The 22896-nt window shown below is 41.6% G+C and overlaps 2 protein-coding genes across 12 annotated transcripts in view; one reads left to right on the top strand and one right to left on the bottom strand.

Moving 5' to 3' along the window:
• The window catches only part of ARSG (arylsulfatase G), a 122657-nt gene that overhangs the window by 83880 nt on the left and 15881 nt on the right, over window positions 1-22896 (bottom strand). The window lies entirely within an intron of this gene.
• On the top strand, window positions 85-16526 carry SLC16A6 (solute carrier family 16 member 6). 4 transcript variants are annotated; one of them, XM_037810789.1, is made up of 7 exons: window positions 414-710; window positions 5234-6509; window positions 7070-7308; window positions 9302-9445; window positions 10407-10535; window positions 12585-13400; window positions 14311-16526. In XM_037810789.1, exons 2-7 carry the CDS (start codon window positions 6358-6360, stop codon window positions 14559-14561), a joined length of 1731 nt encoding a protein of 576 aa, XP_037666717.1. In that variant the 5' UTR covers window positions 414-710; window positions 5234-6357; the 3' UTR covers window positions 14562-16526. The 4 variants fall into 4 exon arrangements, with proteins under 4 accessions (XP_037666718.1, XP_037666717.1, XP_037666719.1 ...); XM_037810790.1 differs by lacking the exons at window positions 414-710; window positions 5234-6509 and adding an exon at window positions 85-287; XM_037810791.1 differs by lacking the exon at window positions 5234-6509.

Raw genomic sequence — 22896 nt, 5'->3', positions numbered from 1 at the left:
GGGGCCGGGGCCCGGGCAGCTCCACCCGCGGCCCGGACGCAGGCAGCCAGGGCGGGGGTGAGGGTGTGGTCGGAGTGCCCAAGGCGCGGGAGCGGGTGGGGGCCGGGGCCGGGCCTCTGTCCGCCCGGCGCGCCGGGTTCACCGGCCGACCCAACTTGTGATAGGTTCAGGCCCTCCCCTAAGGGGTTAAACCTTTCTCGTGTTATGAGCGGTTTATAAGGAGGGGGAGGCCAAGCCTCCGCCTTATCGGGAGCCTTTTGGGGTTTATTCTCTTCCCTTCTAACTTGGTGAGTTGGTTTTATTATTTTACATGTTTAAAAGTTTGATTGTGGGGTTTGGGGTTTGTTTTAATCTGTTAGGGGTTTTTTTTCTTATCTTTTTTTTTTTTTTTTTTTTTGGTGAGGGAGGCGAAGGAGAACACTTAATATCTTAATATTTTGGAGAGGTTAGTCCGCAAAATCTTGACAGTTGGGAATGCTCTGGGCCACCGGCTGACGCGCTCTCGCCGGCGTGGGTAGCCGAGAGTTTGGGTGTCCGTGGCCCTGGTACAGTTTGTGTACGGAAAATACATAAGTAAGGCCTGGTCTCTGAGTGCCCCCCCCCGCCCCGGATTGGGGGTTCCGGGCCATCGGGCGTTATGGGCGGCGGGGCTGAGCCCCTGCGTGGATTTCCTCATGAAGTTGCCGGCGCGTCAGAGCGAAATGTCAGAGGTACCTTCCCCAGGCTCGCGCGCGCGCGCGGGGCGGCCGCTGAGGCAGTGCGAGGGAAAGTGAGGCTCCCTACTCCCCCTTACGACACGCATCCCCGGGGCAGCCAAGGTGAGCTCCCTAGGGGAAGGCAGGGAGCTCCCTGCGGAGCGCAGATCCAACACCTTGATCGTCAGAGCTGTCAGCGGCTGACGGCTGGTCCCGCGCAACTTCCAAGGTTCCCGGGGCTGCCAGCTGCAGGAAAGCGCCGTGCAGCTGACCAGCAGTGCGGCGAGGGAGGATGGTTTTGCAGAGGAAATGGGTTATTTCCTTCTGGGTGGTGGCTTTCTTCTTCTTTTTTAACTCCCCCAGCAGACAGGTGATAAAAATGTTAGGTGACATGTAAAATGTCACCAAACGCAGGGGGCATCAGTTTTAGAAAAGGCTCTCCTAAGCCAACTGGGGAAAAGCAATTACAAGTTTTCAACCTGGAAGCCGGTTCTGTTTGCTCAGTTAGACACTTCATGCCAGTGCCTTCTTGCAGGAGATTGGCTTGTACCCTGGGGATGAGATTTCTCAGTGATCTTACTGTTTTTGCAAATCATAGTAAGATGGGTCTCGTTTGCCAAAAAAGCTTAGTTCTTACCCTGAAATCTCTAAGTGATGCAATTCCCCATGTTCAAAGCACCATTACGTGGCATTTGGGGGGATCAGCAATACATCCTGCCTGTCTGGTGGATATAGAAATACCTCTTCTATTTATGGAAAGGGTGGCCAAGATAGAAACCTACAGCATGTAAATAAACAATGCAGACAAATGGAAAAGCTCCCTCTATCTTAATGAATACCAACTAACCCAGAGTTTTCCTTCTGTGGTTTCCAAAAAAAGGACTTTCCTCAGTGGAACTCCTGAGGAGGACACTTAAATTAGGGGCTTAGGTTTCAACATCATGGTCTTGTAAAATGGATGAATCAGGTTCTATCAAATGATTCAGAGCTGTTGAGGGAGCAGTTCCAGACAGGTTTGGGATTTTTTTTTTTTTTTTTTTTTAAGAAAATTCAAATGGAGAGCAACTAAATACAGACCGGTTTTGTCAGAAGCTGTTGTCCAGGCTATGCAGTTAAGAAAAACATACATTCAGTACATTTGCTGAGGCTCTCTGCTCTTACCAGCAGCCTTCTCCATTTCCCCCCAAAGCCTGCAATTTGAACTTTGTTCTGAACTGACTTTGGGCTGACACCCTTACAGTCGATAGGAATCCAATATTCTACATTCTCGATGCCCTCCAGTCAAATCCTTTCTCAACAAGTACACTCACAGTGAAACTCCCAGGCTTAGCAGACTCCTAATCCTTGACCGAATACCCATTTATTAAAGGTGATGGTTAGTGACAACTAAATGCTAATAGAAAATAATCCAACATGCCCAGCATATTTTGTCATTATACTTCCTTCCAGACAACATTAAGGTGATCGAAAGGTGGCTGTCCAGAACACGTTCAGAATTGTATAATTTTACAGCTGAAAGAGACCTGATACTGCCTTGTCTAACCCCCTACTCTTACAGTTGTGGAAACTGGGGGATTGAGTGATTTCCCCAAGCTTGTACAGCCAGAAATTCAACAAACATTGCCCAAGGGTCTCATGACCACACGCCCTGGACCTTGCTTTCAAATGATTTAAGTGAACTGAGGATGGAAGAGTATAACTTAGAGCAAGTCTGAATCAAAGCTGTGATAGAACTGTAGCTGCTTAGGGCAGGAAGAGATCTGAGATCTTTGAGTTCAAACCCCTCATTTACAAGTTGATGCCGAAAATGCAGTGAAGAAGATTCCCCCAAGGCCATGGGGTTGACCAACTTGCATCATCAAGTTAGATCCCCACATGGTAAACTAATATTCCTTCCCATTGGAGACAGTCAGCTGACCATAAAACCCAGAATGGGACAGATGCTTTCTGCATCCCGGAATTCATAGAGGCTTTTAAGTACCTGAGTTTCAAACTTCAGGCCTCAGTTACTTGCTTTGTTTGCAGACACAGAGGGTTTCTTAAGCCAGCTGGCCTTCTACTGGGCAAATGGAATAAAGAAGAACCCAAAGAAAGGAATTTTTTCTGCAACTAGGGTCGCCCTCACTTTATGACTTGGTTTTATAAGGACAGGGCTGTGCATTCCTCCAGGGGCACCTCAAGACTCAAACTTTGTGTAGTATACTTTCATTGAGCACATACTGTGTGCCAAAAGCTTTGCCAGGCATGAGGTCTGGAAAGAGCAGGTACTTTTCCTGAATGTACCTTCCCAGTTGGGTCTTACATTCAAAAGGCAGAAGTTCTTGTCTAGTAAGTTTTAGGAGTCAGGTTATTCTGTTATTATTCTATATTGTGATCTAACTTTCAAGTTAAATGTTGAGGACACAGGAGGCTTTAAAAGGATGATAAAGGCATAGACGTTGGAGTAGGTATAAGGTGTCATCTTTCCTTTATGTTGATCTCAGAGACAATAAGAAAGAGCACCTGTCCTCCAAAAAATCCGAGATTGCAGGGGAAAGTTATTCATTAGTAGTGTAGACCACAGATGTAATGCAAAGTTAAAAAAATAATAATAAAAGAATGAATCACTCTGAAGGGGCTCAAAAAGTAAAGTTAATAGAAGTGAAGCAATCAAAAGCTCACTATCTTCTCACCAGTTTTCATAGATCAGATCCATCCAATGTCCAGCTACTTTACATCCATGTTTGCAAGAATAATACAGCACTTACACCCTTCTCATAGCTTGCTTTCCTTGTGTCATCAGGTTTGCCCAAAGAATCAGTTGCTTCATAGACCTCAATGCTAAAAACAGACTTATGGACTCTTAAGACTGGGTGGAACTTTAAAGATTATCTAGTTCAACCTCCTCATTTGCCTAATGAGGTCAAAGTGACTTTCCCAAGGTCACATAAATGAGTGGTGAAACAGTTCACATCTCTTTCCACACATGAGTCAAGGCGGTTTTATCTTTTTAAAAATGTGTTTCCTCACTGTCTCAATATAAAACCTCTCTCCCCCTGCCCTTTAGAATGCTATCCTGCTGGATGATACTGCAGGGTCCTGGAGGGTAGGAGATCCGATTCTGGACCATTCTGCCAAGTCATGTCACCTCTCTGGGGCTGTTTCCTCATTTTGCAAACAGGAGTTGGACAAGATGAGTTCCAAATTCCCTTTCAGGAATCTAACTCCATTCCATGGCTACCAGTTGATCTTGATTCCAGCCATTTCGCAGGTGCAAACCACTGATCATAAAGGCAAGGGAAGAGTGAAATGGCCACTCTGCATCACTAGAACTGAAAAATTAGCCTGACACAGAGCATTCTGATGGTGGATAGGTAATTGCGTATTAATACAAAAAACAGCAATATAAAACTAGTCATCTAAGTGCAGTCCAACAAGATTCTGTCTCTTGATCCTGCAGTGATTTTAGGTTAGGTAGGGATTCCGTTTTTCTTTCTGGGCCTTTGTCAGTTTTATATATATTTATGCAAGTTCATCCCAAGCCCTCCAGGAAGACACACGGGGTGCCCTCCCAGGTTTGCACAACCATGCCAGTATGATCTTGGACTTAGTAGCCATTTGGTTCTGACTGCTTGTCAGGAACATACTGAACTCTGGGAGGAGGTAGCTGAATGGTTTTTAATATGATGGGTTTCAGTTTTGAGGTTCCTCATTATTATCATCAACAAATATTTAAGTCCACAGAGGCAGATGCCATTGATCTGTCATTTCATTGTAGTATCCCCAGTGCCTAACGCAGGGCCTAGCACTAGTAAGTACTCTGTTGAAAAAAATAGCTGAAAGCTGTGTGCAAGGTACTGTGGGGAAATACAGAGAGATGTAGGCTCTTCATTTTGTTTCCCAGAAATGTATAAGTTAATTGACAAAATAAGATATACACACAGAAGTAAACGACGGCACATGAAGAAGAGAGGCCGTGAGGTTGAGTCGGTCAGAGGATGCATTACAGAGGAAGGGGGATCTGACGAGCAGGGCCTTGAAGGTTATAGGCTGCCAGCTGAAGGGAGGGCCAGAAGGTGGGGGAAATGACGTGGCCAAAGGCGAGGTGGAACTAGAGGGCCAAGAAGAGCCCAGTGTGACCACGGCAGGTGCATCAAGTCTTAGATAAAGCTACAGATTGGTCAGTCCAACTATGAAGGACAGCAGAAGTCAGCCTTGTTAGAGAGTTTTATTCCTTGGAAAGAGAGAAGCCGTTGAAGAAGTCTGAGCAGAAAAATGTCACGACAATGCTGTATTCCAAAAAGATTCATCGTGCAAGACACTACTACTCAAGGGCTTCACAAGAAAAAGCTCCAACTCATGGTCTGGTAGGGGAATGAAATGGAAGGGACAGAGGCTGAGGACCCTGACAGCTCCAGGCCTGCCACCATCATTTCCCCTCCTTCCCACTCCTTCACCAGAGATTAACACTATTCTAAAGCCAGCAGTGGGTATACTTTTTCTTTTTTTTCTGTCTTCCAAATCTTAAGCCTAGTGTTGTTTTCACTCCTCTTCCACAGCTGCCTCATCTTTAGAGCAACTTTTGAAAGGCTGGTCATGGAGGGGGATTACGGAAACTTCATTGCTGAAGGGCTCCTGGATCCCATCCTAAGTCAGTGGCCTTCGGTGTTGGGGAACACTAAGGACAAACTATTGTGGAACTACTCACCCTACATCTTGAACCATTTAACTGCCCTTCCCACCCTCCATTTACTCTCAGGCATGACATATCACAACACAATACAAAGGTCTTTGCCACAGAGAACACAAGCATCTTAAAGCATCTTAGGTCGCATTTTATGCAGCCAAATATTTACCAGTAATAGGGTAAAAAGTGAATGTATGGTCCTTATGTATGGCTGTTATGGGAATGAGGCTATCCCTAGGGTGACTGATATTAAGTTAGGTCAGATTTGCTGCTTTTTAAGATCTGTAGAATAAATTCCAAGTATTAGCTCAGTATCAGAAATTGGCAAGTCTACTGCATAGATTTGAGTTGTGCCCTCTTATTTTTCATACAGCCTTCCATCATCAGTAACACCCTCTGCCTTGGTACTTGAACACGACAACCTATGGCTAGAAAGAGGATGCACATGCATCCTGAAAATTCACCTGCATACAAATGTATGATCATAGAGAATTCTTAAATTTAAGGTCGGTGGCCACTAAAAGTTTTAAGACCATGGACTCATTTATTTTTACAGGTGTCATTAGTTTTTAGTTGGGCTAAAAATACACGTCATTGTTTCAAAGAAAGGCTTTGAAAATGACAATGTTCATTTGCTAGCGCCCACCTGATAATCCAGAAGACTTCAAGTAACCCCCCTCCAGTGTTACATACAGTGTCACCTTTTCCTTAATGGTGTTATGGCACAGGTCTGCTTGTTCTGGTGTTTGTTGAAATTTGAATGGAAAGGCATGGGGAAGTCAGGTGTCACTTGGTTGGGTCAACTGGTTACCCACACAGAGTCCCACAAGTTGGCTGTGCCTTAATTTCATCACTCTCAAGTATTTGTCATGCACTCAGAAATTCAGTTGCTAATATAGCAGTGGTGATCAACTTTGAGGAACCTACTCAGGCTAAACAAACTCCCTAGAAGACAGAATTCGCATAGTTTGATGTATAGTTAGTTACATTCTGTCCATGAAGTTACATCCCCATGAGACACTAACTCATAATCAGAATGTTCTTACAAGTGGTGGATGGGAACAAGGAGAGTGGTTGGATGTTCTCAATGGCCAGTCGCTCAAGCAAGTGGACATGCTTATGGTATCTCAAGCACTCATCCATGGAAGGTAATGGAAACAAACCATCAGTGTTTGCCTCTCAACCTCCCTTTTCTAGGCTTCGTTTCCAAACAACACTCCTAATGATCAGTTCAGACTTGACCTAACTTGCCTCCTTCAAGGTCAGCATTGATCCGTGATCTGGTGGACATGATGTGTCCTTCAAATGCCTTTGAATATTCTGTTCTGATTCCTTATGCTTGTTTATTTGTTTTTCCTTAACTTAACTGTCACAGGGAAGTCTTAATTCCAAGTTCTCTGGGGGCCCCATGTACAATATAAAGAGTTGAGATTAGATAGATAGATAGATAGATAGATAGATAGATCTTGCCAATATATACATATTACTGCCCAAAGAATAATTAGCAGGCCAGAAACAATGAAAGAATAGTTACAGGCCAGAAACAATAAAAAGAATCATATGATTTTATACTAACTGCACATGATTTAAAATATCCAACAACATAAGAAATGTGGCAAGTTCATATCTGTTATGTTAGCCAAAGAGCTTTAGAATCATCAACCCTCCTGCTAATACTGGCCTGATTTTTTTTTTTTTTTAATTTCAGATTAAGAATGACCCAAAAGAAATCAAAGATTTGTTCCAGAGCCAATGTTTATACTCAAGTGCCTGACGGAAGATGGGGCTGGGCAGTGGCCATTTCTTTTTTCTTCATTGAAGTCTTTACCTATGGAATCATCAAATCATTTGGTGTCTTCTTTACTGACTTAATGGACAGTTTTAGTGAATCGAATAGCAAGATCTCATGGATAATATCGATATGTGTGTTTGTCTTAACATTTACAGGTTAGTACATCTTTCAGGTTAAACATGCTTATATAAGCCTATGCCCCTTTCAATTTGCCTGCCAATTTAATGGGACTCGGTGTGTGACAGCTGTCATTATAGGATCTATTTGCCCTTTCTAGCCTCCATTAAGTCATATGGTTTGGGGGGATGGGAGTGGGAGTGGCAAAAAGAGAAGAGGCACTGAAGATAAAAGTCTTATTTGCTATCCTTAACTGCTTTCAATTTTGCACACATGCATTAAACACCCACTATATGCACGGTCTTAAGATACTGTAGATTATTTTGGGGGACAGCAGTAGACCCCAGTTCTATGGAGACATAGTTATTTTCTGAAGAAGACCGATAGGACTTGGTGTATCAGGCCCTGGTCTCATAAAGGGCATGCTCAGCCACACAGGTTGGAAACATGAAAAAGCAGAGGCAGAAGAAGAAAGATGGAATGTGTAAAAGGATACATATAACATAAAATGACAAATATGGTCCTGAGGTGACACTTGAATTCCAAACAGCTGCTTTTCTAAAGGACTTCATTATTCACTATACAACACTCCCAAATCCAACAGCATATTATAAAATGGGATTTTTAGAATCATTTTTAACATACAGATTTCACTTGAGCCCATACAGGCCTAATTTGAACACGCACACCAGATCCCATGATGGTTCATCTGTGAGGGGCAACACCAAGGGTTTTCGGACATGACAAGGCTGTTGAACTCACCTCAGAAAGTTAGCCAGGCTGACCTTAAACTTCCCCAATTTCACGCTAATATCCTGCCGTGGAACTATTATCTCTGAAGTTATTGAAGCCTTCCTTTAAATGTAGTTAGTTTTCAGCCATATGATGTCTTAAAGAAGCAGCTCTATGTTTTCACCTATTGGGTAAAGTAAAAATTTATCTTATTCGTCCTAATAAGGTCTCCTACAAGTTTCAAGACAGAGTTCCTGGTTCCAGTTTGAGCATTAAGATACTTAATTTTTAAACTGGAATGTTTATTTTCTCAGAGAGATAACTGAAATGAACTAGAACCACACTTTTACATTTAGAAATGCAAGCAACAAGAAATTTCTTTTATACCAGAAAATTTCTATTATACCAGAAAATAATTCTTCTGAATGCTATTTTTCTGGTAGTTAATGCTTTGAGCCAACATACTCAAAGTTGATAACGGTTTCTTTCTGAGCTATATTTAATATTAGTTTACATTCTAACAAACATAATAGATGTGTATGGACCAACCCAGCAAAACTTAATCCTTTTTTTTTTTTGCACCTCCTACCCAGCATGCTCTATGTTCTTCCTTGCCCCAATTCTCACTTGTTCATTTATCTCAATATATTAAAGTCAGTATTAATGTTAGCCTAAGTAACATATGGTTATAGACCTAATTTGCCAGATTTAAATGTACTAGGGGATACAAAGTATAGAACTAAGCCGAACAATTTATAATTCATCAGGCATTTTGACTTATCTTTCCTAGAGTTTCCCTCCTTTCGGTGTGAAGAGCTGAGAACTTATGATATTTTCACCACGTAATCATTTTCAAAAAAAGTCAGTTCAGAAACTAAGGTAGAATTTGGCCCTAAACAGAGCTTTTTTAAAAGCATCCAAAGCAGTGACTATAGGGGAAAAAGAAAAAAAAAAGATTGATGCAACCATAAGAAAATCACTTTTTATTAGAGAATCATATAAATGCAATCTAATTTTGTAGGCACTTCAGGGTGAGTCAAAATATTTCCTCTACAAATACAGATATAAATTTCATACAATTACTCTGGCTTTCTCTTGAAGGGGCCCAGAGAATATCGTCCCATTTCAACAAATGCTAAAATTAAATTCCTGAACTGACTTAAGTAACCACTGCATCAAATGTATTTGATATTTTCCACTGCCCCTCGGTGTCCAAGACTTAAAGGAGGGAATCTTATCAACACTTAAGCATTGATGAGTTAAAACATTACTTTACGGTCTGTTTGTTTTTTAACCCAGCACCCCTCTCCACCATCCTGAGCAGCCGGTTTGGCCACCGTGCGGTGGTGATGCTCGGGGGGCTGCTCGTGAGCACGGGCATGGTCTTGGCTACCTTCGCCCAGGCCGTTTACCACCTCTACATCACCATCGGGATCATCTCTGGTAGGTGCTTCTCGGCCCAGTGGCTCCCTAGAGACTTGGTTTCTCTGGGTTTGGAGATCCAAGAAGAGAAAAGAGAGAATAACACTCAACTTGTTTTTCTCTCTCTCTCTCTCTCTCTCTCTCTCTCTTTCCTTTAAAATTAAGAATGTCCCAGATTAGTGGGTTTTGAACTGGACTGTACAGACTCTAGGGGACATGAGAACCTGTTCTCAAGGGCCCAACAGTGTTGGTTTGATTGTTTTTAATTTTAATTTTTTTTTTAATTTTAATAATGGTGAAGATAACATCTCTTTGGCTATAAATTTTCAACTGAAAGACAAAATTTTCACAAAATAAGATTTGAATGTCTTTAGGCAGTATTTCTTAAATTGGGGTCTAAGGATCCGGGGCTGTGAGAGAGGACACTGTAGGCTCAACTTATTCCTGGGGATCTGAGAACACTTTTTTTCCCTTTAAAAGGAGTCCATACATTACTCAGAGATTTTATATAGAGAGATATACAATATGTGTGTGTACATGTATATATATGTATAGACATATGCGTGTGTATACATATATATATGTCTAAATATGTACTTAAGATTTATAAACTTTAAAATTTTCCATATATTTATGTACATATCAAAGGACTCATTTTATTTCCAAGTAGAATTCTTATACAAAAACTATATTCAATAAGTTTTGTCCACTGTGAATTTATAAAAATCTGAAAAAGTACAGAAAAGGAGAAGAAGCCAGAAAACATTATTTTTAGAATCCTGGCACCCAAAACAAGTGTTGCAGTTTATCCAACCTTTAATGAAACCCATTTTTCTTTGCTAGGCCATCTTTCTCCAGAATGAATTACTTGGTTGCTAAAACTTGTGATTTATAAAACAAGAACAAATTGCCCGGAGCTTTGAACGTGCCCTTCCAGCCTCAGGGTGTGGTCCTCACGGTTTGGTTTCACTTTCTTTCACAGGTTTGGGATATTGCTTTAGCTTTCTCCCAACCGTAACCATCCTGTCCCAGTACTTTGACAAAAGACGCTCCGTGGTTACTGCAGTTGCTTCTACGGGGGAGTGTTTCGCTGTGTTTGCTTTTGCTCCAGGTACGTGATCTATGATGGTCTACATATCGATGAGAAACAGGGGAAGCAGCTGTCCTTGTGACCCCAGCTTTCTTCAGTGGTCTGCAAAGGGGTGACTGTCACTGTAGGTCTCATGCAAGGTTATTTGCCTTCTGTTTTCCAGCACATTTTTAGGATAGATCTTCCCTAATCCCCCATTTTAGGAATTCAAGCCATTTTAATAGTAGTTTGAGTTCACATGAATAGGAAGATACCTGGTAAATTTTCAGTGGTCAGGCTCAAAACGTGCATTTCAAAATAAATCATTTAATGTTCGGGGGTTAGGTATACTATTGTTTCTCTCCTGTGTCAAAAGAGCTACGTATTCAACATGGATTTAAATTAGGTTAAGAAAGTCAGTTTTATTATCTCCTTGTGGCTAATCTCACAGTAAAAGTTTATCCTGGGTTTATTTCTCTGTCGTTAGGTTAATTATAATCTAACAAGTGGACAGACCACCCTGGAGACCCAGAGGTATCCCTTACCCTGTCATTTTCTGAGAAATAGGTCCACAGACTGTGCTCTGATTTTGGAAGATATATGTAGAAGTATTTAAGGGTGATGCATCATGAGGTCAAATGGCTTAGAAAAATAAATGCACGTGTGTATATAAATACAGAGAGAAGACAGAGAGACAGATGGGAGCCAGAGAAAAATGTTAATTGTTGAGTGTAGGTGAAGAGCAGGCTTGTAAGTGTTCTTTCTACTTTTCTGATGGTTTGAAATTTTTCAAAATAAATTGTTGAGGGGAGAAGGAATCAGGGGACCGTGCATACCCTGGAGGTAGAGCTGGGCTGTGGCCAGCTTTGTCCCCAGCCCTGGGCACAGTACCTGGCACCTGGTGAGCACTCAGGAAATGTTCAATGTAGAAAGGAAAATCAGACTGATCATTGCAAGGTGAGAATAAAGCACTTTGAAATGCCTAGGTCTGAAATATTTTGCAATTCTAAGTTTTTCAGATGTGGGGGGTGCACAGGGGAGATGTGAGTACAACACAGGTTACAAAGTAAGCGGAGCCTCGCCAAGGATTGGGGGGCTTTCCTGCTGAGCCTGTATTCTGGTTAACTGAGTTACCATAGCTGTCATACTTGACTGTCAGCTCTCAAAGAAGCAGAATATAGTAAAATGAAATTGTATTGGCCATCATTTAATCTATCTGGAATGATGAAGATACTTTAAGATCTTTCGGGGTGCCTGCGTTGTCCTGTGGTAGCCATGGAGCTTCAGGCTCTCTTTGGCCACATCCTTAGCCTCACGGGATCTCTGAGGTATCTGGTCTACCCCTCCAGTCAGCCTCTCAACAGTAGCCTGGGACCCAACATAATGGCAGGAAGGAGGAGAACTCAGGTAATTAAGGACATATCACCAGGTAGAAACTGGAGAACTGTATCATTTAATTCTGGGATAATCATATGAGCTTTCAGAGTCTTAGTCCATTTTAAATTTAATCTATTACTTCTAAGGATTGAATGAGTGGATGTATAATGATACGTAGATCTGAGGTCGGCAAACTCTTTTTGGGAAATGCCAGAACATAAACACTTTAGGCTTGTGGACTGTGTGGTCTCTGCCACAACCACTCAACTCTGCTCTTACAGTGGAAAAACAGCCACAGACTACAAATGAGCAAGGCTGTGTTCCAATCAAACGTTATTAACAAAGCAGGCAGTGGGTCCGATTTGGCCTGTGAGTTGCAGTTTGCTGAAACCTGATATAGGTCACAAACTTAATTTACTTCTTGTACCTCTTCCTGGCAAAATGCTACCCACCAAAGCTCTTCTGGAGCCCTGGGCTGAGAAATGTTATTTTATGTATGATGATCATGATGTAATTTTCTCCTTATTGATTCAAAAAAGCACTAAAACCTAGAATAATGCATGGTACAGGTTGACAGCATTCACCCTGCTCAGCAAATCTTTACAAAAATTATCACTAAATCTGCATCCACATTTCTTCTTGACATTTTCTCCTGGGTCCTGAGTCCATTACTGACCTTAGATTTTATTTCCTCTTTGCCACTGCCTATTCAAGCAATCACGGCTCTGAAGGAGAAAATCGGCTGGAGACACAGCCTCCTCTTTGTGGGCCTGCTACAGTTAAATATCATAGTCTGTGGAACGCTGCTGAGACCAATTATTATCCGAACGGCCGGGTCACCCAAGATAAGCACACATGAAAATCGGAAAGAAGTGCAATATATGCTTGAAAACGAGAAAACACACACCTCAATAGACTCCATTGACTCAGGAGTGGAAATAACTACCTCACCCAAAACTGTGCCTTATCCCGCTAACACGGAACTGGAGCCGAAGGCGGACACGCAGCAGATCCTCGGGAAGAACATCTCCAAGCAAGGCGTTAAGAGAGCTCCATTGTTGGACTTCTCGATTTTGAAAGAGAAAAGTTTTATTTGTTACGCATTATTTGGTCTCTTCGCTACACTGGGCTTCTTTGCACCTTCCTTGTACGTCATTCCTTTGAGCATCAGCCTGGGCGTTGAACAGGACCGAGCTGCTTTTATCTTATCTGCGATGGCGATTGCGGAAGTTTTCGGGAGAATTGGAGCCGGTGTCGTCCTCAACAGGGAGCCCATCCGTAAGATCTACATTGAGCTCATCTGTGTCATCTTGTTGACTGTGTCTCTGTTCGCCTTTACTTTTGCTACAGAATTCCGGGGTCTTATGTCATGCAGCATATTTTTTGGTTTTATGGTTGGGACAGTAGGAGGCACCCACCTCCCACTGCTAGCGGAGGATGACGTGGTGGGAATTGAGAAGATGTCATCTGCAGCTGGAGTCTATGTCTTCATCCAGAGTATATCAGGACTGGCTGGACCACCCCTGGCAGGTAATGTGAAGATGTAAAACACAAACCTTTGTCTGCTACCTCCTGAGTACTTGTGCTAGCTTCCTGTTCTAGCCTAAAAGAAAATCTATTGATTTTTATACTTCCACAGAATCTTAGAGCTGGCAGGGATTAGAGATTACCTGAGCCAACCCTCTTGATCTAAGTATGAGGAAACTGAAGGCTAAAGAATATAATCCAAAGGTCCAATGGTAATTGAGTGACCAAATCACAATTTGAACCCACGTGTGCAGTCCAAGCAGACCCCAGCCCTTTCCACCATCTTGCCCTGCGTGATGTTAGAGGAGAACCCGTGGATTTGTGTTATTACTCATCTGACTTTTGAAATAATGGAACTAAAGGATTTCTGTACATCATCTCGCCATCTTAGGAATAGTGTAGGGGAACTGCACGTGTAGCAGCTCTCCTAAATACTTAATTGATCACTACAGAATATTATTTCCTTGTAGGAGGGATGTCGGTATATTTTATATCTTAAACCTGAAATAGGTCGTTATAAGTTACTGTGATTAGAAATCGCATTCCATATTAAAAGATACCTGTAGTGAACTCAAGTGAAAATAATACAGCTCTTTACTTAAGAATATTATATTTTCAAAAAAGCATGCATCTCTAACTGTCCCATGTTTTAGATTCCCTGATGGGACATATTTAGCCTATGACGAATGTGTTGGCGACTTAATTTTCTCAGATGCTGAGTATTCTGTATGTTAGCGGGGTTTATATTTTCTCTCCCGTCTAGAAAAGATTCCTACCTTCAGCTCCCTTTTTTTCTTTAGAGAAACAAAGTAAAAAAAGATGCCGAGAAGTTTCTGAATTTGATGGGAACCTGGGTGAGAGAGGGTCTGTGTCCTGTAAATATGCTGTTGACAGATATACTGCTTTCTCCCAGGTCTGCTGGTCGACCAAAGTAAAATATACAGCAGAGCCTTCTACTCCTGCGCAGCCGGCATGGCCCTGGCAGCCGTGTGCCTCGCGCTTGTGAGACCGAGTAAAAAGGGACTGTGCCAGTGTCATCGTTCAGCTGAAACAAGGGCGGAGAGTCGTCGTAGGAAAGCTTTACAAGACCCACCTGAAGACTTTCTTGAAATGGATCTTGGGAAAAATGAGCACAGAGTTCCTATGAAAATGGAGCCCGTATGACGTGCTTTCGTGTAACATCAGCCACTGTGTTGGCTGGTGGGGAGGAAGGCGTGAGATGGGATGGGGGAGAGGAGTTAGGGGAGCTCCACTCTACCCCACAGTCAGCTACATTTAAAGGGATGTCCATGGGAACAGCACCACCACCATTGTTTTTCCTTTTGTTTTCCTTTTTGCTTTTTTAAGCCAAAACGAAATAACCAAATACTCTTCCATATATAAATCTGGTTGTATTCAGTAACAATACCAAGATACATAGAAAGACACTTTGGTTCACATTCCAGTTTTAAAACTTTGACATGAATTGGCAAAGTGGTTTTAAGGGCTCTCGTATGTGATACACTACTATCTTATAAAACATCTAGCCCAGGTCATCAAAATGAAATTGCCCATTCAAAAAATCTTAAATCGTTTTTTAGGTTTCTAATTTTTAAAAATAAATGAATAAATTGTTTAAAACCCTTTTAAAAAAGTACTGCAGTTCCCATTAACAAATTATGGCCTCTTAATTTTCCAAGTATTTCATGGATATGAAGTATGGTTTAAGACCAAACATTTGACTAATGAACAGAACTTTAAAAATATATACATATGACTTGAACTTCATAAATGTGAAGATTACGACTTCTTTTTATGGCCAGTCTTTACCACAAGTGTTTCAATACAAAACACAGAATGGCATTCAAAAATGTGTTTCCTGTTGCTTTTAATTATTCAGAAATATGTGATTGTAATATCTTTAATTTAAACCAATATTTATTACTAAGTTATTCTAGGAGAGGAATAAAGTAATCAAAAGAAATAAAATCTGAGCATACGCAGCATTTTTACTGCCTTTCTGCAATCCTCTGAATGCCTCAAAGAAGACTTCTTCATCTTGTAAAGTTACTCTCCTAAAAGGCCAAATTATAACGACTCTTAATATGTTTCAAGGCAGAGTGCTATTTAAAGGGAACAAAATAATGAATAGCAAACTGCCTTCGTTTTTAAAATATTTTTTGTCACCTAAAAATGCTCAAGGATCATTTTTGACCAGAATTATATTTCATGGTATTGTGGAAGCATTTCTGATTTTTTCTTTAAACATCCAGCTGTTGAAGCCTGTCTGCTATTTCATGTGGGGAGCAGAGACATTTGATTTACCATCATGAGTAATAAGTGACGATTTTACATCATATGTAAAACGTGACTTGATCTAAGTTGCCATAGGCATCAGACAACTGGTCACTTGTTTGTGTGCAGTTACACTACATGTATACTATTTCTCATTTTAACATTTTTTTGCAAAGAGGGCAAGTGTGAGGACAACAGAGAGGAGCTGCTTACTTACTTCTTTGTACCGAATCTCATCCTACAGGTGACGGTCAATGCTCACTGCCCCATACTTTCTCATTTTTACTGTTAATTTATGACAACTCAGGGGGAAAAATATAAACAAGCCTAGTTTGGTTACAGGTACACACAAGCTTGAATATTTCTCTGCACTGAAATCAGAGTGGCATAGTTCTTCACCTGCTACATTTTATAGTGTTTTATCAGCCATAGATATAGGACAATCTATAAAACTTAGGGGAGGGAGGGGATGAAAGGACAAAGTGCCTGTCAAAATCAGGCACGCCTAAACAAGGTGGATGTAGCAAATCTTCTGTCACTGCTTGAGGAGGACTTTGAGCTTGTGGCAGTTTTGCAGAATTACATGACTTCAGCACTTTACAACCTATTTTTTACTATGAATGTTCGATACCATTTAATATTTGTAACTGATTTCTGAGGGATCCACTCTATGTCCACTCTGTACACTGCATGAAAAAAAATGTATGGCAATTTCAGTATGCCAGTAATCAAAGTTTTAAATGTTTGGAAGAAAACAAAATAAGACTGCTGATTTGTTCTGTATTGGTGACATTCTGGTACTTCTAGATTTGCAATAAGTTTATGGCTTTTTTATTTAAAAGAGACTGATTTTCTTCTGCTGTAAAGTGTTTTTTTTTTAACTGACTTATAATCTTATCAGCATCATTGTTTGATTCAGTTAAAATTATAGGAAGCCTGAGAAAGAGTCATTTCAAATAGCTTTTGTAAACACTTTTCCCTTCTGCAAAATCTTTTTTTGCTGTTGTTTTGTGTTTTTTTTTGTTTTTTTGTTTTTTTTATTCATTTTATTGAGATATATTCACATACCACGCAGTCATACAAAACAAATTGTACATTTGATTGTTCACAGTGCCATCACATAGTTGTACATTCATTACCAAAATCAATCCCCGACACCCTCATTACCACACACACAAAAATAACCAGAATGATAATTAAAGTGAAAAAGAGCAACTAAAGTAAAAAAGAACACTGGGCGCCCTTGTCTGTTTGTTTGTTTGTTTGTTTCCTTCCCCCACCTTTCCACTCATCCATCCACAAACTAGACAAACAGGATTGTGATCCTATGGCCCCCCCAGTCCCACTGTCCCCCCTCATAAGCCACATTTTTATACAATTGTCTTCAAGATCATGGGTTCTGGGTTGTAGTTTGATAGTTTCAGGTATCCACCACCAGCTACCCCAATTCTTTAGAACCTAAAAAGGGTTGTCTAAAGTGTGCATAAGAGTGCCCACCAGAGTGACCTCTCGGCTCCTTTTGGAATCTCTCTGCCACTGAAGCTTATTTCATTTCCTTTCACATCCCCCTTTTGGTCAAGAAGATGTTCTCCATCCCATGATGCCGGGTCTACATTCCTCCCCGGGAGTCATATTCCACGTTGCCAGGGAGATTCACTTCCCTGGGCGTCTGATCCTACGTAGGGAGGAGGGCAGTGATTTTACCTTTCAAGTTGGCTTAGCTTGAGAGAGAGGGCCACATCTGAGCAACACAGAGGCACTTGGGAGGAGGCTCTTAGGCACAATTATATGGAGGCCTAGCCTCTCCTTTTCTGCAAAATCCATTAATTCTACTAGAGACACATTAAGGTTTCCAACAGGTATTTGTTGAACTTAATTATTTCTTAATGAAAAAAATATGAATGAAATGATATCATAATAGCCTCAGAAAGTAACAAGATGAGCCTATCAAAAGTAATAAGTGTGAACACTTAAGACTGTCTAAGCCATCCTTGTAAGAACTGTTCTAACTTCTAAATAAACAGCACAGACTGTCTATGCCAGGGCTTGGCAAAGTTTTTCTATCAAGGTCCAGCAAGTACATATATTACTTAGTCTTTGTGGACCACGTGGTCTCTGTCACAGCTGCTCAACTCTGCCGTTACAGCACGAAAGCAGCCAGACAACACGTAAATGAATGACCATGGCTGTGCTGGAATAAAACTTTACTGACAAATATGCAATGTGAATTTCATAACATTTTTATGTCATGATTTTTACATCTTTTGACTTTTTTAACCATTTAAGAATGAAAAAAAAAAAAAATTTTTAGCTCACAGGCAGCAGCCTAGAATTGGCCCAACCATTGTCCTATGCAGCCGTGTCACTGGAATGCTCAGTATTACCAACAGTGACATTCTGTGAGCCTGAGTCTGACTGATACGAAAGGATCACTGTGGTCAAAGCATACTTTAGATCAAAGGTGCCAAAGATAGGCGAGATCAAACAGCTGATGGTGCATTTATTAATTGTCCCTTTTCATTTTCTGTGGCTAGAGATTCTGCTTTAACCTTGCTGATGTAATAACATTGCAGTATAAATGTAAACGGTTTCCCCCCAAAAGTAAAATGACCCCAGTTGTAAAATGAGTTAAATCATGTGTCCTCTTAAGACACTACATCCTTAACTTATACAATGTTTCCAAACTTTTTAACAAAGTTATGGATTTTATACTCCAGATGATGTGTAATGTCACTGCTATACATTCATTTGCCTTTCTTTTAGGTTAATACCTGGAGATAAAATAGAAAGTAGATTCTGAGTCAGAGGCATTTATTACATGTAGATGTCCTTACTCCATTCCAAATATGCTGAACCAGAAAACATCATCAATCCTTATTTTAAAAAGCTCCTACAGAGAGGGTAAAGACTAAGGTGGCAGTGTAAGATGCTACAAGGTGCTGTTTCCCCACAGAATCTTTGAAAAACTAGCAAAAACTTGCAGAACCATTTTTCTCAAAGCTCTGAAAAATAGTTAAAGGGTTGCAGTAACTGGACAATTGCCAAATCAAGAAATGCAGTTTTCTCCTACCTTTAAATATGGTAGGAGAGGCAGAACTGTGGGAAGGTAGCAAAGTAGCAAGCTCCAGGAATCAGTCCCTCCACCAGAACAACTATTAAACAGGCAGGAACTATCTGAATCAACTATTTTAAAATTCTGGAGTCCAGTAAGTAGAGTATTGTACAGCACCCAGGGAAGTGCAGAGAAGAAGGCTGATAAAGGATAGTAAATACCAGTAAAATGCTGTCTTCACATTGCAGTAACCATCACCCCCCCTTCCCACCCACCCCCAGCCTCACAGCAGGCAGCAGTGAGGTCTAGCCCATGGTGTAGCTCTCTGGTGCCAGAGAGGGACAAAAACCCCAAGATCTGTGGGAGGGGTGGGAGCACTGCTGGACACTGCTTTCAGTTAGCTACTCTGGATTTCTGGGAGCCATACTCCAACCTGCCCAGACGAAGGCAGCAGAGGAGACTTGCAGACAGGGCACTTCCTCCTTCATCCCGCCCCCCCCCCCCCCACAGGAGCAGACTGAAGCTCCCTTTGTGGGTCCCTGGCCTTGTTCTGGTTGGGAAAAACTGACTTGGGAAACTTCTTTCAGACATGACCCCCTTCCAGAATTTGCCCTCCAGGCAAAAGTAGCCTGAGACAATGAAAGCAATGTAAGAAATAATTGAGGTGGACAGCCTGGGGGAAAGGCTTACCTGCTTTAAGTCCTGCAGTGGAAGACCCAAGAGAGGGAGAAGGTCTGTTTCCTGAGAAGTAGAGGGGGCATTCGAACTACTGTAAACAGGGGAGCTCATAAGGCCACAGCCCAGGACAAGACACAGGCCCAGAAAAGTCAGGGAAGACCATGCACTTCACATTTGCCTTAATCTCACCTTGCTGACAGGAGGACTAACCTCTGAAGGAAAGCACCAACCAATGCAAAGCCAATCTGCAAAGATGGTGAAAGGTGTTTTTTTGCTTAGGTTTGCTTAGTTTTGTTAGCTCTTGACACGCAACAAAATCTCTGTCATATCACTAGCTGTTGCAAATTCAAGAAACAGACATCTCAAGGAATAAATCCGAGTTAACACTTTAAAATATTAAAATGTACAGTGTCCAACAAAAGATTACAAGACAGACAAAGAAATAGGAAATGATAGCCCATCCAAAGGAAGAGGATAAAAATTCAGAAAACATCAACAAAGATGACCAGATTGTGGACATATCAGACAAAGACTTAAAAAAATGATCTTCAATATTCTCAAGGAGATGAAGGAAAATACAGAGAAAGAACTAAAGGATATCAGGAAAACAAGGAACGAATAATGTGAGAATCCCAGTAAAGAGATAGAAATTTAAAAAAGGAAACAAACAGAACTAGTGGAGTTGAAGAACACAGTAACTGAAATGAAAAATTCCTAGGAAGCTTTCAACAGTAGATTGGAGCTGGCAAAAGAAAGAATCAGCAAACTTGAAGAAAAATTAAATGAGACAGGCTAAGGAGCAGAAATTAAAAATAATTATGAAAAAAATGCCTAAGAAACCTCTGGGACACCATCAAGAATACCAATATATGCATTACGGGAGTCCCAGAAGAAGAAAGAAAAGAACAGAAGGGATTTCAATGAAATATGACAGAAAACTTCCCAAACTTAGCAAAAGATATGAATATGCATGTCCAAGAAGCCCAGAGAACACCAAACAGGATAAACTTGAACAGTATTCCCTATTGCATACTGATCAAACTGTCAAATGCAAAGGACAAGGAGAGAGTTCTAAACACTGCAAGAGAAAAGCAACATGTTATTATGTACAAGGGAGTCCCAATTACATTAAATGCTGCTTTCTTATCAGAAATGATGGAGGCAAGAAGGCAATGGGATGAAATAAAGTGCTGAAAGAAAACTGCCAACCAAGAATTTTATATCTGGCAAGAATTTCTTTCAAAAATGAGGGTGAGAAGGTGGGGCAAGATGGTGGAGTGGTGAGGTATGGAATTTAGTTACTCCTTGTGCCAGTTTGAATGTATTGTGTACCCCAAAATGCCATTATCTTTGATGCAATCTTGTGTGGGCAGACGTATTAGTGTTGATTAGATTGTAATTCTTTAAGTGTTTCCATGGAAATGCGACCCACCCAACTGTAGGTGATAACTATGATTGGATGATTTCCATGGAGGTGTGGCCCCGCCCATTCAGCGTGGGCCTTGATTAGTTTACTGGAGCACTGTATAAGCTCAGACAGAAGGAGTGAGCTTGCTACAGCCAAGAGAGACACTGAAGAATGCACAGAAGCTGACAGAGTAGCTGCAGATGAGAGACAGTTTGAAGATGGCTCTTGAAAGAAGACTCTTGCTCTGGAGAAGCTAAGAGAAGACAAACACCCAAGAGCAACTAAGAGTGACATTTTTGAGGAGCTGCAGCTGAGAGAGGAACGTCCTGGGAGAAAGCCATTTTGAAATAAGAACTTTGGAGCAGATGCCAGCCACGTGCCTTCTGAGCTAACAGAGTAACCAGTGAAGGTACCCAATTGTTGATGTGTTACCTTGGACAGTTTATGGCCTTAAGACTGTAACTGTGTAACCAAATAAACCCCCTTTATAAAAGCCAATCCATTTCTGGTGTTTTGCATAAAGCAGCATTAGCAAGCTGGAACACTCCTCTAGGGCAGCTGGTAAATAGCCAGGAACTGTCTGGAACAACTGTTTGAGGGACTTCTGTAACCAGACATACATCATACACAAGTCTGGAATGGGTGGAACAGCTGAGATCACAGCGAAGAACCGTAAACTTCCCCAGGAAGGGGGCTAGCGCCCCTCCCCAACAGGCACAGCAGACTATCTTGTAACTAGTTCCCCAAGGGGGAAAAAAAAATCTGTGCTGGGAGCAAGGAAAGGGGCTCAACCCAGCCCCAACTGCAGAATTAATTAACAAATTCAGACTGCTGAATAAAATCGCCGAATAAAAATAAATGAAGAGCAAACACAAAAGGAACGAGGAGGTTTCTGCCTGTCAGAGAGGAGGCGGCACCACCACCAACAACAAAACAGAGACTTCTGGAGTTGGAAACACTCAGAATACTCGAAAAGGGCAGGGCCCTAAGAAAAAGGGGCACATAGAAATGGGTACAAACTCTAGCTCTTGATTGACAAAACTGGGGAGCTGGGGTCCAGCTATGAAAAGGGTTTTTTCTTTTCTTTTTCTCTCTAATTCTTTGTTGTTTTACTTTTCAATAGCCCAGTAGAGCTGCCAGAACTTTCTGCTTTCAGCACTGCCCTGGGCAAGGATGGAATTAAAGTTGTCTGAGAGTCACTAATCAGATGAAGGAGATAATTCCCTAAAGGGTGTATCTTTAAATAGTCAATACTGGGAGAAAGGGAAAGTGGCTAGGCAAAGCTAAAACTGTGGCTTTAATCATGGCAGAGAGGAGGGAGGGCTGACAGAAAAAAATAAAATGAAAAAGTAGTAATAAAAAAGAATAAAGACGGAGGCTTTTGGAGTCGGCTGAGCTCAGAGTGCTGGAAAGAGGCTGTACCCCAAGAAGTGGGGTGCATGGAGCCAGGTACCTGCTCAAGTTCTAGTCTGGCAAAACTTGGGGGCTGAGGAAAGGCTCTGAAAAGGGATTTCTTTTTTTTTTTTTTAACTATTCTAAGTAGCTCAGTAAAGAAAACCATAGATATTTTCAACTGGCAGCAGACCCAGGCAAGGGTGGGGCTAATATAGGTCTGAGAGACAAAGCAATGAGTCTAGTGGGGGAGATAATTCCCTAAAGGGCATAACTTCCCCAAGAAAAGGGGGTGCAGGGCTCAGCTCAATTGATGGACCTTCTTCAGAGAACTCAGATCCCAGGGGCTGGAAAACAGAAACAGCATGAGTCAGCCACACCCGTGGCAGGGACAGGGTCTTCAGAGAATTAAAGGCACTGCATTTCGTTACACCAGTGTGGAGCTGTGGGCTGAGAAGTGCCATCTGCTGGACGGGATAGGAAAAGTACAGAGTCTAGAGGCCTCACAGGAAGTCTGACAACCTGCGGGACCTCATTCTCAGGGAATCTTTATATGAAGTATAACTTCCTCCTGAGATCTGGGCCTGTCTGGACAGGGAAAATCTGATTGGGGTTGCTCATATCTGGGGAGACCCCCTCACAAAAAGGTTACATGGAGGCAGGGCAAGAACCAGAAAAACAAGAGCTGAAAATTT

The sequence above is a fragment of the Choloepus didactylus genome, chromosome 18, assembly GCF_015220235.1.
Source record: "Choloepus didactylus isolate mChoDid1 chromosome 18, mChoDid1.pri, whole genome shotgun sequence".
Classification (NCBI taxonomy): Eukaryota; Metazoa; Chordata; class Mammalia; order Pilosa; family Megalonychidae; genus Choloepus; species Choloepus didactylus.
This window is presented reverse-complemented; position numbering and strand designations above follow the sequence as displayed.

What these genes read in the sequence shown, in the direction of transcription:
- SLC16A6 (XM_037810789.1), top strand. Translation starts at nt 6,358, where the DNA reads ATGAAGTTACATCCCCATGAGACACTAACTCATAATCAGAATGTTCTT. An exon ending in CACCATCGGGATCATCTCTG is followed by an intron (nt 9,446 to 10,406) that starts GTAGGTGCTTCT and finishes TTTCTTTCACAG; the next exon opens with GTTTGGGATATTGCTTTAGC. An exon ending in TGTGTTTGCTTTTGCTCCAG is followed by an intron (nt 10,536 to 12,584) that starts GTACGTGATCTA and finishes TGCCTATTCAAG; the next exon opens with CAATCACGGCTCTGAAGGAG.